We start from the raw sequence: 22,604 nt of genomic DNA on the forward strand, positions 1-22,604 counted from the left end.
AAGTCTGAACCTTCTGAATAAACCCACACTACTGCATCTCTGTGTTATATATTCCTACAAAGGACTGCTCCCATCTGCACTGTTGTTAGATATTTCAGATATGTTATTCTATTTTATTTTACAAATGTATAGTAATAAATTGGTTAAAATATATGACCCACACTATATGTTGTAATTTCTAGGAAAAACATGCATAGCTGAAAGCCACCACAAGGCACTGCTCTGTTTCATACCCATTGCTGTCGCTTTCACTCATATGGATTAACACCTGCTCTAGAAATAGCTGGATTTTATTCCTATTAAAAAAAATAAAAATAAAAAAAAATAGTGATGCATTCAAGTCCTTGACTTGCAGAAAGCAGTATAAAACCATCAGTTTATAGTCAGAGGAGACTTCTGAGTGAATTTTCTAAATCTACATGACAGATCTTATCCAAGATCTGGACTGAGGTTCAGTGACTGAGCACACAGTGACCTGTCTTAAGTATAGATTTCTAGCTTTCGGTGAAATCATTCTTTCTGTAAAAGAACTCACAGCATTGCTTGAAAATGAAACAAATACAAATAAATCAATTACTGTCCTACTGTAAATTTGTGATGCAACTGGAACACAGTTACATGCTCATTTAAAATAGCATTTTTCTGATTCAAGAGAATGATGGATATGCTCTCTCACTATCATGCAAGGCACATGTAATGTCATTATAACCAATTTACAACACATGAATGGAGATAAGGAAACTGATCCACCATTTCATTACTCACATTATATGACAATGTAACCTCACTTAGAACAAACAAGTTACATGATGGAGAATGAAACATGATCAAATATATGTTGACACCAGCAAACATAAAAGTTGTACATATATGCAAGCTCATATATCAAATGTGGAGGTTTTATGCTTAACATCTAAACCGATAAACTAGTTCTCTGCATCTATATTTTGTTTTAATATAAAGCCGTCTCCAAATATTATATCACCTGACTTACAGCAATAGATATTAGTTAAATTTTATTTACTTTTGTGGAACTACCTGTGGTTCCACTTAACATGAGATAAACGTCAGCCTGAGAGGTTTGAGAATTAATGGAAATTCAGTTAAGCTAGCTGCTGTCAGTATTGCTTCTGTGAAAAAAGAAACACTTTGTGTCAATTCAAAAATAACTTGTTAATCTAACATCAGTGTATGTGTGAACACTTATCTCTGCATGTGCATTTTCCATTAATAAGCATGTATATAGCATACACAGCTGAAAATCGTGCTTACGTTCTTACAGGAAAAACCATTTTCAGCCTTGCCAAAATGCACTACATTCATGGAGTGCTTAATTTTACTTTAGTCATTGTTTCTTTAAGTAAACCAAAGTACTTGGTGACTGCTTTTTTGTTTGGCCTTGAGCTACAGCTACAGAAGAATGTCCCAGAAGACACCCAGGTCTTGCACAGTACACTATATGCAGCTCTGTGCAGACATTTCAGAAACTTTAGGGTACCTAAAGCAACAAACTGCCCAAAGTTCAACAAGGCCAAGTGCAAGGTTCTGCACCTGGGTCAGGGCAATCACATGCACAAATACAGATTGGGTGCAGAATGGATCAATAAAAGCCCTGAGGAGAAGGACTCAGGGGTGATGGTGGTCAAGAAGCTCAACATGGGCCTGCAATGTGCGCTTGTAGCCCAGAAAGCCAACTGTGTTCTGGGCTGCATCGAACAAAACATGGCTAGCAGGTCAAGGGAGGTGATTCTCCCTCTCTGCTGCACACTTGTGAGACCCCACCTGGAGTTCTGTGTCCAGTTTTGGAGCCCCCAACACAAGAAGCCCCTGGAGTGAGTCCAGAGGAGAGCCGAAAATACGACCAGAGTTCTTTAGCATCTCTCCTATGAAGAGAGGCTGCTGAAAGAGTTGGGATGGTTCAGCCTGGAGAAGAGAAGGCACTGGGAAGACCTCATAGAGGCCCCAAGGATAAGTCTGTGAGAATGAGTTAAAGTAATTCTGTCTCATGTGGATTTGGTATCCAAAGGAAGTAGGGGCTGTTTCTCATATTTTACAATACTTCAGAGCTGAAAAGTCCTTGGCATCTACACATGGATAGACACAGTAAATCATGGCAGTCCCTCCTGCCTCCCCCCTGAGAAATGCTACCACAGAGAAAAGATTTGGCACATACCACAAAAGACACATTTCCCGGCCACAACCCCAGTCAAGAAATGACTTTTCAGGGAGTTTGTGGAGGATTCTCCATAATTGTGTGACCATGTAGTGCAGGATTTTTTATCCTGTGAGGTGACAAATACTTTGTTGCCTCCAATGTGGTACTATAAACAAATTGGTTCAGACAAGGCTGCATGATAAAATTCTCTCTGAATTTATGACAGATGGAATCAGTATTTCTGTATTTTGTTTCTGCCACATAGTCTATGAGTGAATTTCAGCACATCAGCTAGTACCTACCTTCTGAACCTAGTCCTAAAAAATAGGCTTTAAATTATCTATAATTTAACTTTATATTACCTGTAGATCATAAAAGACCCTATATAAAATACTTGATAAATATTAATTTCACTTTTCCTAATACTCCAAAAATCCTGCTTGCAACAACGTATTTCTTTCATTCAAGCATTACAAACTCAGCCATTAGGTTGTTTGATTCAGAAATCTGTAAAAAAATGCTATCTGACAGAACAACGTTTGCCTTTAAAAAACATACTCACTCTTGTTGGTAGTTAAGAAGGTAAACTAAGTTTTGAAAGACAAACATAATGCTTTTCTTCAGCTTCTAATAGTTGTGTCATTTGTGATTCACTCTGAGTTAAATTAAACTACACTTCTGCAGTTATGCATTTTACAAGCTAATGATTGCAAAACTGCTGTGTTACCTAAACGAGAGGATTGCTTGATTGATATAAACAATAAAAAAGCAAGCACATCACTTTAAATTTTAAATGTGGCCAAAACATTATTTCTGTTCAAACTTCTAAAAACCAAAACTTCTAAGTTTTCCCATCTTCTCCTTCCAGAAAAAAAAAAAAAAAAAGGCTTATCCACACTGCTCATATGTTATATATCAAGCTTATTCCTTAGTTTTTAATACACTCAAAAGTTTCCCTTGTCATTTTACAACTCTTGTCAGTGAAAACGGCCACATAAGAGTGAGAAAATTACTCATGTTGAGCACTATTCCACACAGCTGGAGAACTCCAATGTGTTCCACTGACATCATTCAGGAACTTGGCTAACTGGTACTTTGGTATAATCACATTTTGAGATTTTGACATCTGTTCATGACCTGCTCTCAATTAAATATTTATAGAGGAAATTGCACTAAAATAAGAAAAAGTTTTAAATCCTCCTTTGTCTTCTTCTGTTGTTGTAAATCACTTTTTGGATGCCCCAGTTAACCTTAACTACTCCAGCATCATTGTGGTATTTTGTCATCCACAACAGCAAAATACAAGTGACCTTGGGAAGTCCCTGTTGCCTGAAGTATACGGAAGACAGCGAATCAGTCCTGGCTTTTTCATAATATGTGTATGTTCACTCCTGTCTCCTTAGATATTTTTTCATATAAGTCAAAATTCAGAGACCCTATAATTTTATCTCATCTGCTGTTTTACTCAGACCTTAGATTCACAAAATATTCTACTTACATTTAATTGAGGTTTAAAAATTCAAACTGTGCAGCTCAGTACAGATAAGAAAAAACATGAAAGGATACAGTATATAGGCGAATTTAGTTTTTACTGTTTACCTAGCAACATGCATTTTGTATGATAGGAAGCTAGCAAGGCTTGATGGGACTAGGCATTTTGAGATCAGTTGAAAAAAAATAGATAACATTTTTTAATGTGAGTTAAAATGTTTTCATTATATGGCTACTAAGCTGTAATAGTACACACTATTAGAATAACTGGAATTGCACACTCCACGTTACCAACACACTTTTCATTAAACTGCACAGTCGCTAAAATTGACATGCACCCATAAGAATGCTGGAGTTTTACTTTCACAACCTTGAATCAAGAAGTTAAGCAATGCAAATTTATATACAAAATTAGTAATAATTTAGAAATACATTCTGATTCTGGATAGTAACTGTTGGTCTATTTCTTGGTGTTTTAGCCATTGACTAATGAATACATAGTACACCCTAGCAAAGTCCAAAATCTGATAACAGAGGGACAACAAATCTAGAAAAACCAGGAGCGAAAAATACAGAAATTGCATTGCCAGAAGACAGAGAGAGACAAAAACACCTAAAACTATAACAAATTAAAAAATGGAGAAATGTAGAACATAAATTACAGGGAACATATTACATGCAGCCCAAGACTGAAAAAAGGAAATTGTTTTGCAGCTGTAACAGTTTCTAAATATCTGTTGGATGCATACTTGCTTAGAAAACTTAGAAAACCAGCCTTCTAAATACTGTACTGAATTGCACATCTGCCTGTATCAATATTTTCTGCACATTTAGTCAAAGAAAATGAAAATGGAATTGTGTTCTGTTAAAATTAGTAATTAAATACTAACATGTTCAGCAAATACAGTGAAGAGTAACTGTGCTTGTGAAGGATTCAGTTCATTGACTCATAAGCACAATGCTACTTCTGAAATCTGTTCATTGTCTTTTCTATTTTAATTAAAAAACACTTTGATAAATTTTACATCTCAAAGTAGCCCAGCAGGTCATTAACTACATAAACCTTCTAAAACTTCTGACAGGAAATACTTAAAAGAAAATGTGCCTGCTATGTTTCTGAAACACAGCTGACAGCAAATACCCCAAATACTAGAAAACAACTAAACAAAACAACTACAAAAAAACCAAAACCAAACCAAACAAAAAACAACAAAGCAAACAAACAAACAAAAAATATTGAGAAGAAACACACTCAGATGTACACTGCTACAGTACAAAGACTGAACAGCAATAGTCAAACTGCTAACCATGGTTATCACCCAGGTTCATATTGGTACGTACGATGCCAGAAAGCTGTCTGAGTTGATAAATCAGGTTCTATCCTCTTAAAGACGTTTCTCACTACCCTTTGCCTCTAACAGTACAGTTCTTTACTTATTCAGAGCATGAATCCTCCTTTACTCAGATCCTGTCCCTTTTGACTCTCTACTTCTCCTGGGAGTGCAGAATGATTCAGTGGTAACGTAGTCATTTGCACACTGTACAAGATGATTTTACTGAAGAGGAAAAAATAAAGGCTGCACTTATCAGTGGAACACTTTCTGTTAAATAAAGATAATTAAAGCATCAACAGTCCATCTACTTAATGTTTAATTAGCCTTTTTTCATCATAATTTGTTACTGAAGGTCAAATATGGGTCACACTTAAAAACTAATTGTAAAGTATTTAATATACTGCAAATTGAGAACAGAAAAATGAAATACACTTCTGTACATTTTGCACCAAACAGTATTAAAGTTAAACATAGGAAAGAAGTCACCGATGTAAATGTTTGTACTTAATGACAACATTTCTGTTTATTTTCTCTACATTGCACTTAGTGCTCACATTGGTTTTTTTACCATTATTATACTATAGGCCATTTGCTTAGCTAGAAATTGTGGAAAACCTTATTTTTGAGACTTGCTTTGTGATTATAAAAAGCAGTCTTTGAGATAAGCCACTGTATGTATGTCTGTTCATAAGCAAGAAAAGAAATTATGCTTTCCTGCATGGTTAAACTGATTGCCCCCTTAATGGATGAATTTTGGGTCCTATTAAGACTGTTGGTCATATGTACATATTTATGACCCATTTAGTTTGTAGATACAATTGTCATACCTGATAAACAACTTGTCAAAATGCTGCTACATATTTACAACAGACTGATTAATGTTTGAAATGTTATCAAACAAATAAACTGGCTACCATACAATGAATTTTTTTCAGAAATTAATTTCTATATTTTTCACTTTCATGGAAATAAGACATTACAGGAAATATATCAAGTTTTTGTGTGTCAGCACACTCTGGCACGATAAACATTTTCCTTCACTAAACATTACATTTCCATTGAGAAAAGGCATAGGGACAATTCCTAAAGGATTAAAGAATTAGCAAGGAAGCCAATACCCTAAGCAAAGCAATAATGCTGCTTAGAAATTCTTGTACTGGTTCTGCTAATTCCACTGATGGTGATCAATATATCTTAAAACAAACAAACAAACAAAAAATCAAGCCAACAACAACAACCAAACAAAAACATGACAAAACAACACTACCACCTCAACTGCAGTGTCTTAAGCAGTCAACAATTGCTGTTTGTCAAGCAGAGCTAGAAAAAAAAAGAAACCAAGAGAATTCGATGGCCAAAAAAACAGAAACACGTGAAGAGGGCTTAAAAGGCCTGTTTGTCAAACCGTTTTTCTTAACATGCTAATGTCATATTTGTAATTAAGATTCAGTGAAATAAACCTGCTCATATACCACTATTTTGTACTGTGAAGGAGAGTGGAAAAATCAGTATGCATTATAAAGATACATCTGTAACTAACATGAGAAAGCAAACAATTATTTACAATTAAAATCTATTACTAGAATTATGATTAAGGATGCAACTCTCCAAGCTGCTAAGGGATTCCTCTTAGGCACTGAGCTTTCCTTATCTTTGTCTTTCTTTGCTGGAAGTCAATAGTATCCAGGCTTCTCACAGGCAACATGCAGCACCTGGAGGGTTCAGATATTAAACCTGTGACTCAGAAAAACACTTGCTTAAACTCATCCCATTCAGCAAAACACTTCTGTACAGCTTTAACTTTTGGCAAGTGATTAAGATCTATGGAATATTAAGATATTTAAATATTTGTTCACCATTAAGTAGATATGTTAGTGCTTTACTGAATAGGAGAGAATTGATAAATGGAAGGCTAAAAGAATATTTCAGAGTAATACCATGCAAAATAAGACAGAAATAGGAGCAAAACTTGTGAAAGATCTTCTTAAAAAGGTGATGGTAAAATACCAGAAGTCTACTGAATACAGAATTTAGTTCTAAACTTTGTATAAAACACTTGATGTCAAGGAGAATTACAAGTTGTTTGCAGTTTTATCCATGGAAGGCCTCCTATACAGTGCTGTATCGAACAAGAGAACAAGATGTTTTCGAGAACTCATAAGAAATTCAATGCATTACCTTAAAAAGAAAGTATCAAATAATAAGAAAGAAAACAACTTGCATTCACTGGGGTACACTAGTTAGTCATGTAAGTAGAGACTTTGTTTCCTGACTACTATATTTTAGATATACAAAAGTATCAGTTACCACTTCTAATTACACTAATAGAAGTTAGTATTGCTCTCATCTCCAGTAACTTAGAGAAGGTACATTCTGCTGTGCCCATTTGTTTGTTCTAAAACTTTATACATCTTCTAATGTCTCCTTAGAACAAAGGGAACTGCCAATGAGTAAATAAAGGTAGCTGTAGAGATTTCAGCTAGTCTCCCTATCATGGTAATGTCAATATGCCACTGGTTCTATTTCACATGTACAGCTGAACTATGAAACAATCTGATATACACCACATCAAAACCCTTTAAATGCAGCTGCTTCACATTTCTCTATAAACAAAGTGCTGAACAAGAGCTCCACATGGTTTGAGTGTGAAAAGTCCTCATGTATTTAGCCTGATAAACTTAAGTATGCTCCCCTGTCAATGTTTGAGAAGTGAAAAGTCTACATATTGTTTACACAAATAAGTCTTAATGTCCCATTATGCAACAGTGTGAATAAAACCATACAAATGTCACTCAGAAACAAGCTGGCAAGTACACATAGGAAGGCAGTAATGAAAATTTCATGCCTGATAGTCTCCCCTATAATGTCTGTTATCTAGCACTACCTTTACTGTTTTCTTAAGTTACATGCATGCTTTACAAGTGTGCAAATACTTTCTACATATTTGAAAATAAAACCCCAAGGCATTCAGATATTTCCCATAAACTACTCAGTTAAACTAACCTTCATAACAAAATAAGTATTTATCACAGGAAAACGATCAACACTGAGAAACTGGTTTTTAAACAAACTAGATAAGTAATAGAGCAATTCAGTGTGTACTTCTTTCAGTTTGATTGCTGCAAGTAAAAGTGTAATAGAGCCACTTTCTTCTACTAAGAGGTTTTCTTATGTATTGTATATCAAAATACATGCTTGAGAATGTTAAGTAATTCAAAACATATCTGTAATATAATCTTAAGTAAATTTTTTATCAAGTAAAATAGTCAGTGTAATCCTTTAGCAGTCCTATACTTAGCATGCAAATTTTTTTTTACACTGAAAATAAATTACACTTTGACAGCTTATAAGTTATATGTTTAGATTAATTGCAGCAGCAAGAAAGAAGTAGTATCTGATATGTTCTACTGCTAACTTTTTTATTCCAGTGCTCAACTAAAACGGCTTAATCTAGCATGTGCTTTAATAAACCTTAGTCAATGGAAGCTTAGGAACTTTCTTAGTATTTTGTATTTTATACAGATTATTTTCAATCTGAAATTGTAATGTACTCCTCACAAGAGAGTTAATGAAACGGATCACCTAGAAACTGCTGTGTCAAAAGTTTTATAGATCTGTATCACTTGTAAAACAACATACACAGAAATACTGGCACATAATACACCAATCATACTTTTTTTTTGGTGATCTGGAAGACTGACTGGCTCATAGAATTCATTTTCTTTTACAGTACTTTAAGTATTTCTGAGGAGAATGTGAATACTGCCAACACATTGTGAGACTTCAATTCTAGTAGATTAACAAGACTTTTCAACGTATATTTAAAAAATAGCCATAGCGTACCATATTTGCATGTTAGTAAGTTGAAAAGAAAGCATTTTTTGTCAAACTACTCAGAATTTCCATGTTCCAGACTTGGCTCTGTATTTACGCAAATCAGCGTTTGTTTATTTCTAAATTTTTGTGTAACATCCACTGTAGCTGAGGAAACATTCTGAATATTCTCTTACATGGAAAGATGTAATGCAAATCACCGGGTGTTAAGTATCTCATTTAACTGTCATCGAAAAAGTACTTCCCCAAAGAAAAGTGACCTCTGTTCAGGCTACATACGTGTCTTATAAAATAAACAAAACAGATGCTTTCACTTAGGAGCTTGATTCTCTGCTGTGCTATCTCTATTTTATTTCAAGGGCTGTAAAGAAGTCCCTACCGTCACCGGTTTTAGGCTACGGGAGCTTCACTGAACCCGTCTCCACCAACAGAGCTGAGATCAGAGCCAGTCACTTGTGGCACTCCTGATGGCAGACCTCGCTCTGAGAGGTCTCACGGCAGTCACACTCACTACAGACAGAGCTATGCAGCAGCTGGGCTGACAAATTAGGGCCTCTCAGCTTGAATGAATTAATTTCATGTGATATACAAGGGGAAAAAAAAAAAAGGGGTAATTAAAACATACTGGGGCGCGCTTCTAAGCTCACTAACATTTATGTGTATTCAGAGCTGAAATGAGTGTAGCCTCTGTGGTGTAAATTAGACCACAGATATGCTTTGTAGATTATTTAAGCATTTTGGTCTTAACTGCCTGGTATTTACAGCCATTAAAGCTTCCACATGGCGGCTGCAAATCCACTCTCACTCACAGCTTCAGGAAGCATCAGGCAGGCGGCAACCCCCCTTTCACCAAAACATCTGGCTACCGAGACGAAACTTCCCTCCTCAGCCGGAGTTCGCTGTCTCTAATGCTGGGAAAGCATCACGGCAGGGGAAGCGCCCGCCAAGAGCGGGATCGGAGGCTGAAGGCGGGAGGGCGGTGGGGGACAGGACAGTGGGGACTGAAGGGGACTGCGGCTCCGCCCGGGTACTGGGGATTCCCGACTCCCCCTGACCGCCAAGACTGGCTTGCCTGCGGGCGGCTGCTAAAGGCATCTCAGGCTGCCTCACAACTCGCTTCCTGGGCTGGCGACCAGCTCCCCGGCCCGCTCCCCGCCTCCATGGCCAGCTGCCGCCGCGCCTGCGGGGTGGACGCTACGCCCGCCGCTTCGGCGGGGTGGTCCCGTCGGTGCGGCTACACTGACGGGCTGGTTGGCTGCTGGGTCGGAAAAGCGGAAGGGATGACAAACATTATAATGATGATGATAATAATAATAATAATAAAGACCCCTGACTCCCCTTCCTGTGTGCTGTTTGTTGGTCCGGGCCACTGACTGCCTGCGGTGGTGGAGGGGGCGCTGATATGAGGCTGAAGGGGTCACTGAACCTGACGATCGTCTGTGTTTGTGCCGGAGTGGGAGGGGGTGGAGGCGGGCACCGCAGCTCCCTCACCCGGTGTGTGTGGGTGGGTGGGTGCGTGTGCCTGTCGGGAGCTTCGAGGGGGTTGCGCGGACCACGGCAGCGCGGCGCGCAGCTCTTACCTGCTTGCTGTACTTGCTGCTGGCCTGGCAGCTGTACTCGGAGCAGTGGTCCGACCCGATGGAGATGTTGTCGCCGGCACCCACAAAGGTGTTGGCCGGGGGCAGGTCCTGCACAGCCTGGTGTTTTTTGCCAGAGGTAGGGGACTGCGGGTGCAGCTGAACTGTGGGCAGCGGCGAGCTCGACTTGTAGTGCCTGGCGAGGTCAGGGCTGCCTGGGCCACCGTTGACTGAGCGGTACCGCCCCATACCAGGGCTGTCCGAGAGCTTCTCGTTTACGCTGTCGTAACGCTGCCCATTGGGCTTGGAAGCCTCGACGGTGACGATGCTGCTGTAGAGGGGTTGCTTGCCCTTCTTGCCTTTTTTGTCCTTCTTGGGCTTCTTGGCCTTGTCGTGCTGCTGCGGGGTGAAAAAATCCTCGTGGTCCTTCTTGCCAGCCTCATAGCCATGTTTGTCCTTGGAACGGCAGTAGCGGGCCATGACCACCACCAGGATGAGGAGGATGACTGTCATGATGCCGGCCACCACGCCAATGACGATGCTAAGCCGCTGCTTGCTCAGCTCATAGCTGGGGTCTCCAGCAATGTCCTGGGCCAGGGGTGTGTGGAGGCTGCGGGCCACCTGGCTTTCCACCACAGTGGCATTGGACAGGCTCTCATTGACAAAGACATGGAGCAGGGCAGTGGTAGACTGGGGAGGCTGTCCACTGTCATTCACCTGCACCACAATGCGATGCAGGCCATAGTGCTTGGGGGCCAGCTTGCCCACCAGTGACACCACACCACTGGCTGGGTCGATCTCAAAGAGTTTGAAGGGATTGCCCCCTATGATGCTGTAGTTGAGGTCAGCATTGAGACCGGTGTCAGCATCAGTGGCAACCACCGTGGCTACCACAGTGCGCATGTTGCTGGAGGGTGGCAGCACAGTATAGGAGCTGTTGCTGGGGAAGGTGACAGTGGGAGCATTGTCATTCTCATCCATCACAAACAGGGACACAGTGGCAGTGGCGGAGCGTGGGGGTTCACCCCCATCCACTGCCTTCACCTTAAAAGTGTAGCTGGTCTGCTGCTCTCGGTCAAAAGAGACAGTGGAGAAAATGGTTCCAGTGTCATTCTCAATGGAGAAGATGCCAGCTGTCTGGTCATGGTCACTGGGCTGGATGGAGAGGCTGAGCTCAGCGTTGCGGCCCTTGTCGAAGTCCATCACGGTCACCATGCCCACGGGGCTGTTGGGCTGCAGGTTCTCCTTCACATAGAAAGTGAACACATCCTGCATGAAGCGTGGCTCATTGTCATTGCGATCCGCCACCCGCACCACCACTGTAGTGGAGCCCTGTAGCGATGGCACCCCTTTGTCCCGGGCTGTCACCAGGAACTCGTAGGTATCGCGTTGCTCACGGTCCAGCACTGCCTGCACTGACACATCACCAGAGTCAGGGTCAATGGTGAAGATGCCACCTGGTGCCTCCGAGGAGAGGGGTGAGGCCTCTAAGGAGTAGGTGATCTCAGCATTCTTACCACTGTCTGCATCCGTGGCAACTACTGTGGCCACCCTCTCGCCAGGCAAGTTGTTCTCTGGGAAGGAGACCTCCAGCACAGCCTGGCTGAACATGGGAGGGTTGTCATTAGTGTCCCCAACCCGCACCAGCAAGGAGTTGTTGCTGGACAAGCTGGGGCTGCCTGAGTCCACCGCCACAATGACCACGTTGTAGTCGCGGACAGCCTCATAGTCCAGAGGGGCTGAGGTGTGAAGGAAATACTTGCGCTTGTTCTGCGGCTCCCCTTCACCCTCGCTGGCAGGCTTGAGCTGGAAGGGCACATCGCCCACCACAGTGCATGTCACCACACCATTTTCACCTTGGTCCCGGTCTGACACCTGCACCAGAGCAATAGGGGTATCCACCAGCACATCCTCAGCCACGCTAGCCACCCCGTCCCGGAGTGGGATGCGTCCGATTTTCCGGATGTCAATGGTGGGCACGTTGTCATTCTCATCGCGGATGTTAAGCACGACTGTGGCCTTGTCTGTCTTGGGGGGCTGGCCCCGATCTCGGGCCATGACAGTGAAGCGAAGCTGGTTAACCTCCTCCCGGTCAATACGATGCAAGACACTGAGCCAGCCGGAGGTCTCGTCAAGCCGCAGCAGGCGCCTTACAGACTCAGTGGCTGCCCCGAAGACATACTCGATCTGCCCGTTCACCCCCACGTCCAGGTCGGTGGCTCGCAGCTGCAGGATGGGGGTCCCGGGGCTGCTGTTCTCTGCCAAGTCTGCCTCGTAGATGCTCTTCTCGAAGCGGGGGCTGTTGTCGTTCACGTCAGTGATGAGCACCCTCAGGATGGCCTGCGAGGACCGCGCCGGGTCGCCGCCGTCCCTCACGCGGAGGCTGAGCTCATAGGAGTCCCGCTGCTCCCGGTCCAGTGCTCCCTTGACGATCAGCTGCGGCTGCTTCTCCCCGTCGAGGGTGTCGGCCACCTGCAGCTCGAAGACGCTGCTGCGGGCCGCCGCCTCCGCCTCCTGCCGCCGCCGGCTGCCGCCGGGGTAGGGGGCGCCCTCGGAGGCTGCCGAGGCCGAGCTCCCCCCGCCGCCGCCACTACCGCCACCGCGGCGGCCGCCGTCCCCGCCGGGTTCCTGTAGCAGTTCGTAGCGCTCGATGCCGTTGCGGCCGAAGTCCCTGTCGGTGGCAGTGGGGAGTAGGTAGAGGGTTCCCACAGGCCGGTTCTCCTCCACGGTAAGTGTGAGGACAGGGGAGGGGAAGGTGGGGGTGTTGTCGTTGATGTCCAGGATGATGACCCGGCCCTCAAAGAGGTCCACCCAGCTCTGCGAGGGGCCGATGACCGACACCTCGAAGTCCAGGAAGCACTCGTTCTCGTCGAAGATCATCTGGCACTGCGGCAGCTTCTCGCGGTCGATGCGCCGCTCCGTGGTGCTCAGCTCCCCGGTCATGTTATCGATCTTGAGATAGTCAGAGCCCGATTCCAGGCTGAATGTCACCTCTCCGGAACCCGTCACGATTCCCAGGTCGGAAGCCACATTGCCGATACGGATGTCGGCGGGACCCTCCTCGGCCAGCCGGTACCTCAGGAGCTGCTTGGCAGCCGCCAGGCTGACCCAGAGCGGCGGAGGCAGGAGGAGCAAGAAGCAGCAGCAGCAGCAATGCACAAAACCAAGGAGAGTCCGCATCTTCCTCATCTTCCTCACACCGATCCCCCCACCCCCCCTCTCACTCCCGCCTGCTCCCTCCCCCCCACCTCCACCAGTAAACTCCCCTGATAAGCCAACAGAGCGGCTGAACGCCCGGGTGATCAATTATAAAACCCTTCTGTTCCTGGAAACTTATTGTCTCATGGCTGGTGCAATTGGTGGTCAAAACCCTGCTGCTGGCTTCTCTCCTGCTCTCCCTGCCTTCCAGTTGCGATATACTTACAGTTCACGGGACAGTGTATTTTGCTTTTTAAAGATACATCGCGGTAGATAGGATAGGTTTTTCCTCCTCCTCCCCCTTCTCCTCCTCCTCTCTGATTTTACTGTAATCACTTTGCAAGGTTTGCAATAAAAGCAGGAGCAGCACTGTGCGATTCGAAGCCCCCCAGGTCGTCTTCTTCGACACTAGAGTTAACTACAATTCACACACTCTTTTCTCTCTCTCTCTCTCTCTCTCTCTCTCAGCCGTTTACGACCAAGGCATAAGCTTTATTCTTCCCCCTCTCTGCACAGACAGGGAAAAAAAAAAACATAAAAGAAAAAAAGAAGAAAAAAAAAAGAAGATTCGCTTTATTCAAAGGGCTTGTGTCCGAGAAAACTCCAAATCCTCTTAGCAATGGGCAGTTCTTAAAAAAAATAATTAAAAAGGTTAAGAAAAAAAAAAATCCCAATAATGTCGGTATCTGCACGGCTGATAGAAGAACCCCATGTATTACAGAGCAGTCCACAGAATAACCCCTTTGGTTGGCAGAGAAGCACCCAAATCCATCTTCAGAGATCGCTTAAAATGTTCAGCTCTTTCTCCGGAGCGGATTTTTTTTTAACAACTCTGCGCAAGGTCATTAGTCACAAAGCAACGATATAGAAACTGCAGAAGCCGTTTGCCCAGAATTTGCAAGGCTGTAGATAGGAACATACACACAAAACCGTCCCAAGTTTGGTTTTGCATCCGCAGTTTGTGTGTGTGCCTTACCTGCATTTGCACTGCATGTGTTATAGCAATCTGGATCTGCAGCACTGAGAGCGATTCACAAATGAGATTGCAGTCTCTCTCTCTCTCCTCTCTCTCTCTCTCTCTCTCTCTCCTCTTCCTTCCCGTCCCAATGCAGGTAACCAGATCTGAACTTGATCCTTTCAGTTCAAAGGTTAGCAACAAAACTATGTGTCCAAAGGCGATTATTGGTCTCCCGTAAACATACCCGGAGCGGAACAAGATGTAACTGGATCCCCCACATGAATTAACACAGATTCTGAATTACATCCATATAAGCGGAATGGCAAAGGGGAGGGGAAAAGATCCGCGACGCGATTAAAAAAAAAAAAAAAAAAAAAAAAAGAAAGAAAAAGAACAAAAACCCCAAGCCCCACAAACAAAAAGAGTTCTATTTGCAAATAAAATTCTATCAGTCAGTTGTTTCCTGCGATCTGCACAGCCACGGTGGGTGAAATCTGCAATTGTGTATTCCCTCCTATGTCTTTCAGAGAAGTGTGGCTCAGGCGCTTTCACGACAGAGCGGCTTGTGCGTTAAAATGTTGAATGGCAACTGAGAAGCTTCGCACTCGGAAAAGAAAAAAAAAAAAAAAGAAAAAGAAAAAAGAAAAAAAGAGGGAGAGAGAGAGAGAAGCAGTAAACCGGCAAGTTTGCCCAAAGTGGTGGGAGCTGCTGAAGCCTCTCTCGGTAGCTGTTCCCTGACGCTGCAGCAGCAGAACCGCCTGCGCTACATACACACAGAAAGAGAGAGGGAGAGAGAGAAAGAGAGCAAAGAGCGAGCGAGCGAGAGTGAGAGAGAGAGGGAGGGAAGAGGAGGAGGGAGGGAGGAGGAGGAGGGAAGACGAGTCAAGCGCTGCACTCCAGAAAGCCCAGCCTTACCCTCTGTCTCTGCTGCTGCTAGTGCCGCAAGTGGGATAGCTGCTCATCACAAAACACCAGTTCAGTCCTCAAAACTGGTCCTCATTACACGTCCGTCTGTTGCTGCTGTTGCCTTCTCAAACCCGTGATCTGTAATGATCTTCCCCTATCCGTTTTCTCCCCACTGCCGCTGTATATTGTGAACCGAGCAATGATTTTTAAAGCAAATGTTTATTCTCTTCCCTTTTAGGCAGAGCTGGTGCACATTCGGGGCTCTGCATTTTGCGGAATCACGCTGGTAAGAAAACTCATTTCGCACAGATTCCCCCCTTCCCTTGTGTTGGTGCTTTTGTGAAATAGCTGCAGTCACCGTAACTGCACAAAACTCCAAGGAGGAAGGAGGGGCTGCCTTAGATCTCAGACTTTCGTCCTGTTTCCCAGTGCTGTTTGAGCCTTTTGGTCTTTGTGCTCATGTTCTTCCTATTGCCATGATCTGAATGTGTCTTTTCAGCATGTTTGTGGGTTTCCTAGGAGAAAAAAAAAATCCCTCGGAGAAGATGATCAGGAAGGGGGCGAGAGGGTTAGTAGAACAAACACATGTAAGAAGTAACAGATTTATTTCCGAACAGAGACTTGCTGCTTCAATGATTGCTAAAATGTAGCGTCACCTACCTGGGTAAGTGGGAAATAAACTTTAACGTTAAAGCTCCCCGCTCAACTTCTTTATTTTTGTATTGTTTTATTTATTTGTTTTAATTCTAGCGTCCCTAGTTCGACTCTCCTTTTGACTTTGTGCCATTTAACCGCCTGTAGCATTTGCATGCCCCTTCGCCCTGGGTGATGCCTGGCTTCTGTACCTGTCCTCTCCATTCGGAATCCCGGAGGGAAAAGAGGAAGACTCCGGTAGGCTGGCAAGAGAGGGAGGACCCGGGCGAGCACGGGGCAGCCAGTGGGAAGGGAACTGGCGTGCGAGTGTGCACAGCGACGGGGAGGCAGGAATCCAGCTGCTCTCACTCTCCCTGTGAACACATGTGGGAAAACAAGTTGTTCCGTGTGTGCGTGTGTGCATTCCTCGTTTTAAACGGTTAAAGATACATGCAGACGAATGTAGTGAAATGTCTCTCCTTCATCGCAATGTCACATTTGAGCATGAAGCGCGCCGGATATGTTAAGGTGGTTCAAAGCAACGGTCATAGCGTGTCTTTGTCATTTGGGGCGGTGAGCGAAATGTGGGAGGGAAGGGAAGGTTGCCACCTCTTTCCTTGGGGAGTCCAGAGGCATGAAGGGGAAGAGTCGCGCCGTGTGGAATCGGCGCTGGGGAGTTGAGTGACTACAGCCCTCTCCGGAGGACTGCGGGGCTGCTCCTCCTCCGGCGGATCCGACCCCGGCCGCTCTCGAGCCTCGCCACAACGCGAAAACCCTCCCCCGCCGATACCAGAGACACTCGGTTTTATATCTGCAGCATCAGCGAGAAAGCGCGGCTCTGCGCAGGCTCAGTGTTCACCGCCGCAGTCCCGAACGGAGGAGGGGGGCTCGGGCGCTCAGCATATTCGCAGCGGGTTAAGTAGGATTAATACCAAATCCCTATTATATTTGCCAAGCAACTTGAATTTCTCAAAATCCCCCCTTCGCTGTTCTGGAGCTCCGAGAGGAGGAAATTTTGCTCACAGCGTAAGATCCAGACATACCAGTACGTGGCAATACCAACATACTGCATTACACTGGCTCCCTGCACTATCAGTACAATTGCAAGACAAAGCTCCCGCTGTTCCCTTCCCTTTGTGCTTTTAAACGCAGCCAGGAAACTTAATATATTCGCTAGGGGAGGGGCGGGATGAAAGCGCTGTTAACCTCCCCGCCATAAACTTTAATCGCATTCCGGGCTGTTGCACGGCGTGGACACCTTCGCCTGTCGTCTGCGTCTACTTCCCCGTTGTCTCCCTTGCCTACTTCTACTACGGTCTGCCTTGCGAGAGCCTCTTTCAAGCGAATGAGTGATTCCTTTCTCTTGCCATGTGCACTCGCTCCCCCCTTCCCTTCCTACCCTCGCTGGCCTCTCTTACACACACTATGCCTTTCACACGCGGTCTGCGCCGCCCGGCCCCCCTCCCTCCCTTTCTTTTTTTTTGCGGTGTCTTCACATGCAATCTCTCTCTGAATGTGCAATGTCTTTCCTGCTCGGGAGTGCCGCGTCCTTCACAGTGGATTGGTTCCTCTTTCGGAGCAGAGGTAACGGCCCCCCTCTTTCCTATCATTCCCCCTTCCTCCCCCTCCTGTCCTCCCCCAAGCAGGCGGCCGGCGTGGGAAATGGGCCCGACGTGCGCTGCATGGTGGATGGCAGCGCTGCTCCTGTTCCACGTGCCCTGGCTGCCGGGAGGGGGTCGGGGCTGTGCTGGCTGTGTCCCGTCCCCCTCCCCCCGCCCCCCGCATCCTGCTTGTTCGTGCTGGGGGGAGAGGGGAGTCAGCCCCGCCCCTCTCGCAGCCACCCCGGCACCACGGACTGTCGGTCTCGCGGCCAATGCGCGCACAGCTGTTCCGGTGTCGGTAGGAACAAGCCCAGCTGTTTCAGCCGGGGGAGCTCTGGCCCTCCCGGTCAAATCTGTTGCGCAGTGTAACATCCCCCCCGCCCGGCTCGCAGGCTCTCCCCCCACCTCTCCGGCTCCCCCCTCTCCCAGATGCACACAGACGCCCACACGCGCTCAGAGACGACACGGCATTTGTCCTGGTGAGATGGAGCGGGAAGCGGGATCACAAATGTAATCGGCTGTAATAAATAAAATAGACCGAGATGCTGGAGATATACAGAGGGGAAATAAGAGCTTGTGTCCTTAAAGGGAACATCTGATAAGGCCACCGAGGTGGCATCTTGCGTGGGGGAAGGAATCCGTCTTGCTGACATTCGCAGTCTGCTGTACGTGGGGAAATCCTAAAGCAGCCTGGGAGCTTCCCCAGCTCCTCTGCATCCCCCCCGAAACTCCCTTTCCGATGCTCTGCAGCAGGGCTTTGTTGTCGTTGATTGGAAGACAGGGGTCATCGCTAAAATATGCAGTCGCAATTAATGGCTAGTTTATCCGCATTTCTCGGCGGAGCCCGGCTTCTGCCGCCGGCGTCCGAACTCGCGTCCGCAGTTGGCGCTTTCAGCCCACGACAATTTATTTTTCGCAGTTTAGGAATGTCGATGGCTCTCACTGGAAAATTGCTTAAGGGATCTGCAGTGGGAATCCATCTCGGGCTAAAGAGAGATTATTTCAATATCTGTACCACTGTAAACAAATACATATTTGCGCGCGCACACGCATGAAGAAGCTCCCGAAAGAAAAAAAAAAAAATCAGGTGAGCTTGAAAATAACATAATAATACGAGGAAAAGGTTGAATACAATAAATGAAGGCAGCAAATTCGAAAGCGGGCGAAAAACAAGGACAAAATCCACATGTAAAGCAGTTAAAGGCATTTGACGGAAGGGAGAAACTAACTCAAGAACTCCACCAAGGGACAAACAGGCGAAATGACACCACAGCAGCACTAAGCCCGCCTTGACCTTGACCTCTCATCTGTCTAAAACGTCGTGCTGATATGGTGCAATTCTGTTGTGATCTCTTAACCTCCCTTCCCTGCCACAACCTCCCCCCGGCCGCTTTAAGACTCACTTAGTTCCTTAGTTCGTGCCAGCGGAATGTACTGGGAAGCCGGCTGAATTACAGGCAGCGCTGACTCTTGCACAGTGTCTTTCACAGCTTTGCAAATATGCTTGCTGCTTAGTAGCACGTAATGGGCAGAAGTGATTAAATTATTCATTGAAGCAACAGCCTTTCTGATGGACATTAAAACTTAAGAGTTTAAATAAGGAAGCCACAGATTTACTGTTAAGCAGATAATAACTGCATTTGTGCTTATTTAACTGCTAGCTAAGCACAGACCCAGTTGCTTTGTTTAAATCCTCTCTGTTTTACTGTGAGAATTTTGAACTAGGTAATGCACCATAAAAGTTGCTCACAGAGCAAAAATAATCTTTGTTGGATAACAGAAGTTAAATCTCACATTATTACAATTGCTCATTCTTAAAGTAATATTCGAGGTCTGATCAAAATAAAAGGTTCTTGCACAGGCATGGTTCCATCAGCAGTTCTGAGTTCTCACATTTATAAAAAATGATTAAAAGTAACATTTAGCAAAAGTAGTTGTGATTCTGTTTGCTAGGATTTCTGCAGTGTATACATATTCCTTACAAATCACTATGGTTATATTTGAGGATTTATCTTTTTTTTTTTTTTTTTAAATACATTATTCTATAAAATCTTTTATGAAAGGTCTTTTACAATGTTGTTGTTGTTTTTTTTCCCAGATGTTGACAAAAAATATAACCATTCAAATTATGCAGAAATGGCAGATTATGCCTAAAATCAGAAGGAAAAATTAATGAAAGGTCTTTAAAAAACATGAATTTTCAAGAGGGAAGGCAGATTTTGGTTAGATTTATGCTTCATATGCAACTACTGTCTCTCCTGGATTTGCAAAGATATGAATGACTGCTGAAACCAGCCCCACTATTTTATAATTTATTTTTAAATTAAACTATTGTTCAGTTTCTCAAAACACAAATTAAACTATAGGGGAAAAAAAGCATTTAAAGTTACTTTGAATGAGTTCCTATTGGAAAGAGAGAGAAATTATGAATCATTAGTATATATTCTACATAAAGAGATGCAATGAGACATTCAGGGAAGGTAATTAAAGCTGAATTTAATTTAAATGAAATGTATGAGAACCAGGTAGCACTGACAAAGAAAGAAAAATGTGTTCCATTGTCACTGAAAATATCAAATGGGTACAGTTGATATGCATAGGTATTCAATAGCAGAGAATGCCACCGTTACTTTTGGAAATAATGTAGGATTTTTTAATGTAATGTTTCCAAGGTTGATAGAAATAGTGAGTCCACTTAAGGTCTCAAAGTGCTTTGTAAATTATCCCTGTGAGATAAAAGGAAATGTGCAATGACCTGCTCAGTCACCCAGCAAGCCACTAACAAATGAGTCTTTCCAGCGTAAGTTCATCAGACCACAGTTTTGCACTTCTATAGTTTTTTCAATATATTTTGGATTCACCTCAATATTTGTCTTGGAATAAGTGGCAGTAATTTCTGCTTTATTTGATGGAGTGGTGGTAAATCAAAGAAGCTCATTATGAAGAGGGTTTAAAACAAATTTGTGTTCCAGAGAACTACAGATACAAAGGAAAGCCTATCATTAAATTTGATGGACAGTAGTAAAAGATACTGAACTATTACAGATACATTGAAATTTTTATTCTCAGCTCCTGCTCCCCCTTATTTCTGTCAGCTACCTCTTACATACAGAGCTGAGTACACAGGTTTGCTAAAACCATTTTGTTTATACACACTCTTGAAGGCCTCTCAACCTAATACTATTTTTTCAGTTCTGTGCTCCACATTTTGGATTGTTTTATCTTTGCTGTGAGTTAAAGTTTTCTTTTTTTAAAAAAATGAGAATCACCTGATCATAAAATATTTGACTTCTATTCCTAGTGCATCTTGCTCACCTTTAATTCAGTATAAATTTAATTCAGGAGAGCACAGAAGAGCTGGCATGTCTTCATGCATTTTCTGTGTTAGCTGCCTGTTGAGTAGAAGGGAAAATATCCAAGCAAGATGGCAGCTGTGCAGAGTTCAGAGGAAGAACCTTTGATATTCAAATTCAAATGCTTTTATGGATAACTGAATTCTGTGGTGCTCTACTCCTCTCTGTAAGTTAATGCCAATATATGTTATTGGCTACACCTAAAATGTATTTTTTAAGTCTACACATATTCTCACTTCTTTAGAAGCCTTAATGTTTCTGTCTACTTCATCAAAGACAGTAATTGTTCTCTGGCTAAAATAAGGGGTCACATAAATACAGAGTTATTATAAATCAAGGAAATAAATATGGTAGCAAGGAAAGTAACTTAGAATAGAACCAAACTGTGGATTGCTTATTGGATAGTCTATTTGGCCTTGTTCTGCAATTATTAAAAATGCTTTACTAGGTATATTACAATGTTAATGCCACTTCTTTCATATGAAAAGTGAAACATTGCAACCCTTAGAGGGCATATTGTTTTAACACTTATTTAGCTGTACAGTACAGAAGCATATATTTTTTTCTTAATCCTTTGTTTGACCCTAACAGAGACATGACTATTCACTGATAAAAATTAAGGGCCACTCACCTGTTACCATCTACTGTTAATAGTTAGCAAGAGAAACCAAGTGTGAACAAGTGGAGTCCTTTCACCTTTCCCTGAACAGATTAAAACAGAAATGTATACATCCATGCCTGTACTGCTCAGCCCTAGTGAAGAGCTTTGTCATTTAGCCAAAATGAGAATTAGAGGCTGGGGAGGACCCTGCTTTTATCGCCCTAGAACAGGATATGGTAAGTATCAATATGAAATAAATAAATAAATAAAGCCATGTCCATCTAGTTGCAAATACATTTTGGACTGTTGAGCACTGATTTATATCCTTATACAACACTGATCTGCTTTGCTTCTGAAATGTTTTGCACTGCTACTTTAATTCTCCAAAATAAGAGTGAAGGGGTTGTAGCCACCCTTCCTTTGGGGAATATCCCATAGCCTGTCTTTGAAGTAATTTGTTTTCCTGATGCCTCTTTTGCATTTTTTGCCATGCACAGGCAGCCATATTTTATGCCTGCTTCAACTGTTTTGCAAAGTTTCCTGGTGATCATCCTTTGCATAATGACATTTTTAGTTTCCTTTTGTAAGAGTAATTAAGTACTACACAGAGTGGGTTTTTATGACCTATAATATATCTAGAGGAAGAGAGGTACTGATAAGTTTCCACATTTTTCATCTTCAGAAGCCTGACATATCTTCCAGTTCGTTCATTCTGTGAGATGATTAAAAAGTTGCTCTTCAACAAACTAAACCTCATCCAGGGCTCAGCAGGAAATAACTGCAATCTAAGCACATGAAAGAACAGTCAGGGGAAACCAAAGTATACCTCTTTCTCAGTCTTTTAAGATCCTGGGAAAAAGAGAACAGCAGTCTAATATTGTGATAAAGCTCGAAGTCTGCAGCAGCTGGTTGATGGGTAAGGATGTAGAACCTAATCCAAAGTATACAGAAGTCAATGGAAAT

The 22,604-nt window shown here is 43.5% G+C and overlaps 1 protein-coding gene across 3 annotated transcripts in view; it reads right to left on the reverse strand.

Moving 5' to 3' along the window:
- The window catches only part of PCDH7 (protocadherin 7), a 266,777-nt gene extending 253,196 nt beyond the window's left edge, over positions 1–13,581 (reverse strand). For all 3 annotated transcript variants that reach the window (XM_051617446.1, XM_051617445.1, XM_051617447.1), the window contains exon 1: positions 10,395–13,581. In XM_051617446.1, the coding sequence (XP_051473406.1) occupies positions 10,395–13,580 (3,186 nt within the window). In that variant the 5' untranslated portion in view covers position 13,581. The remainder of the gene's footprint in view (positions 1–10,394) is intronic.
- Positions 13,582–22,604: the final 9,023 nt, after the last annotated feature.

The sequence above is a fragment of the Apus apus genome, chromosome 4 (assembly GCF_020740795.1).
Source record: "Apus apus isolate bApuApu2 chromosome 4, bApuApu2.pri.cur, whole genome shotgun sequence".
NCBI classification, from domain to species: domain Eukaryota; kingdom Metazoa; phylum Chordata; class Aves; order Apodiformes; family Apodidae; genus Apus; species Apus apus.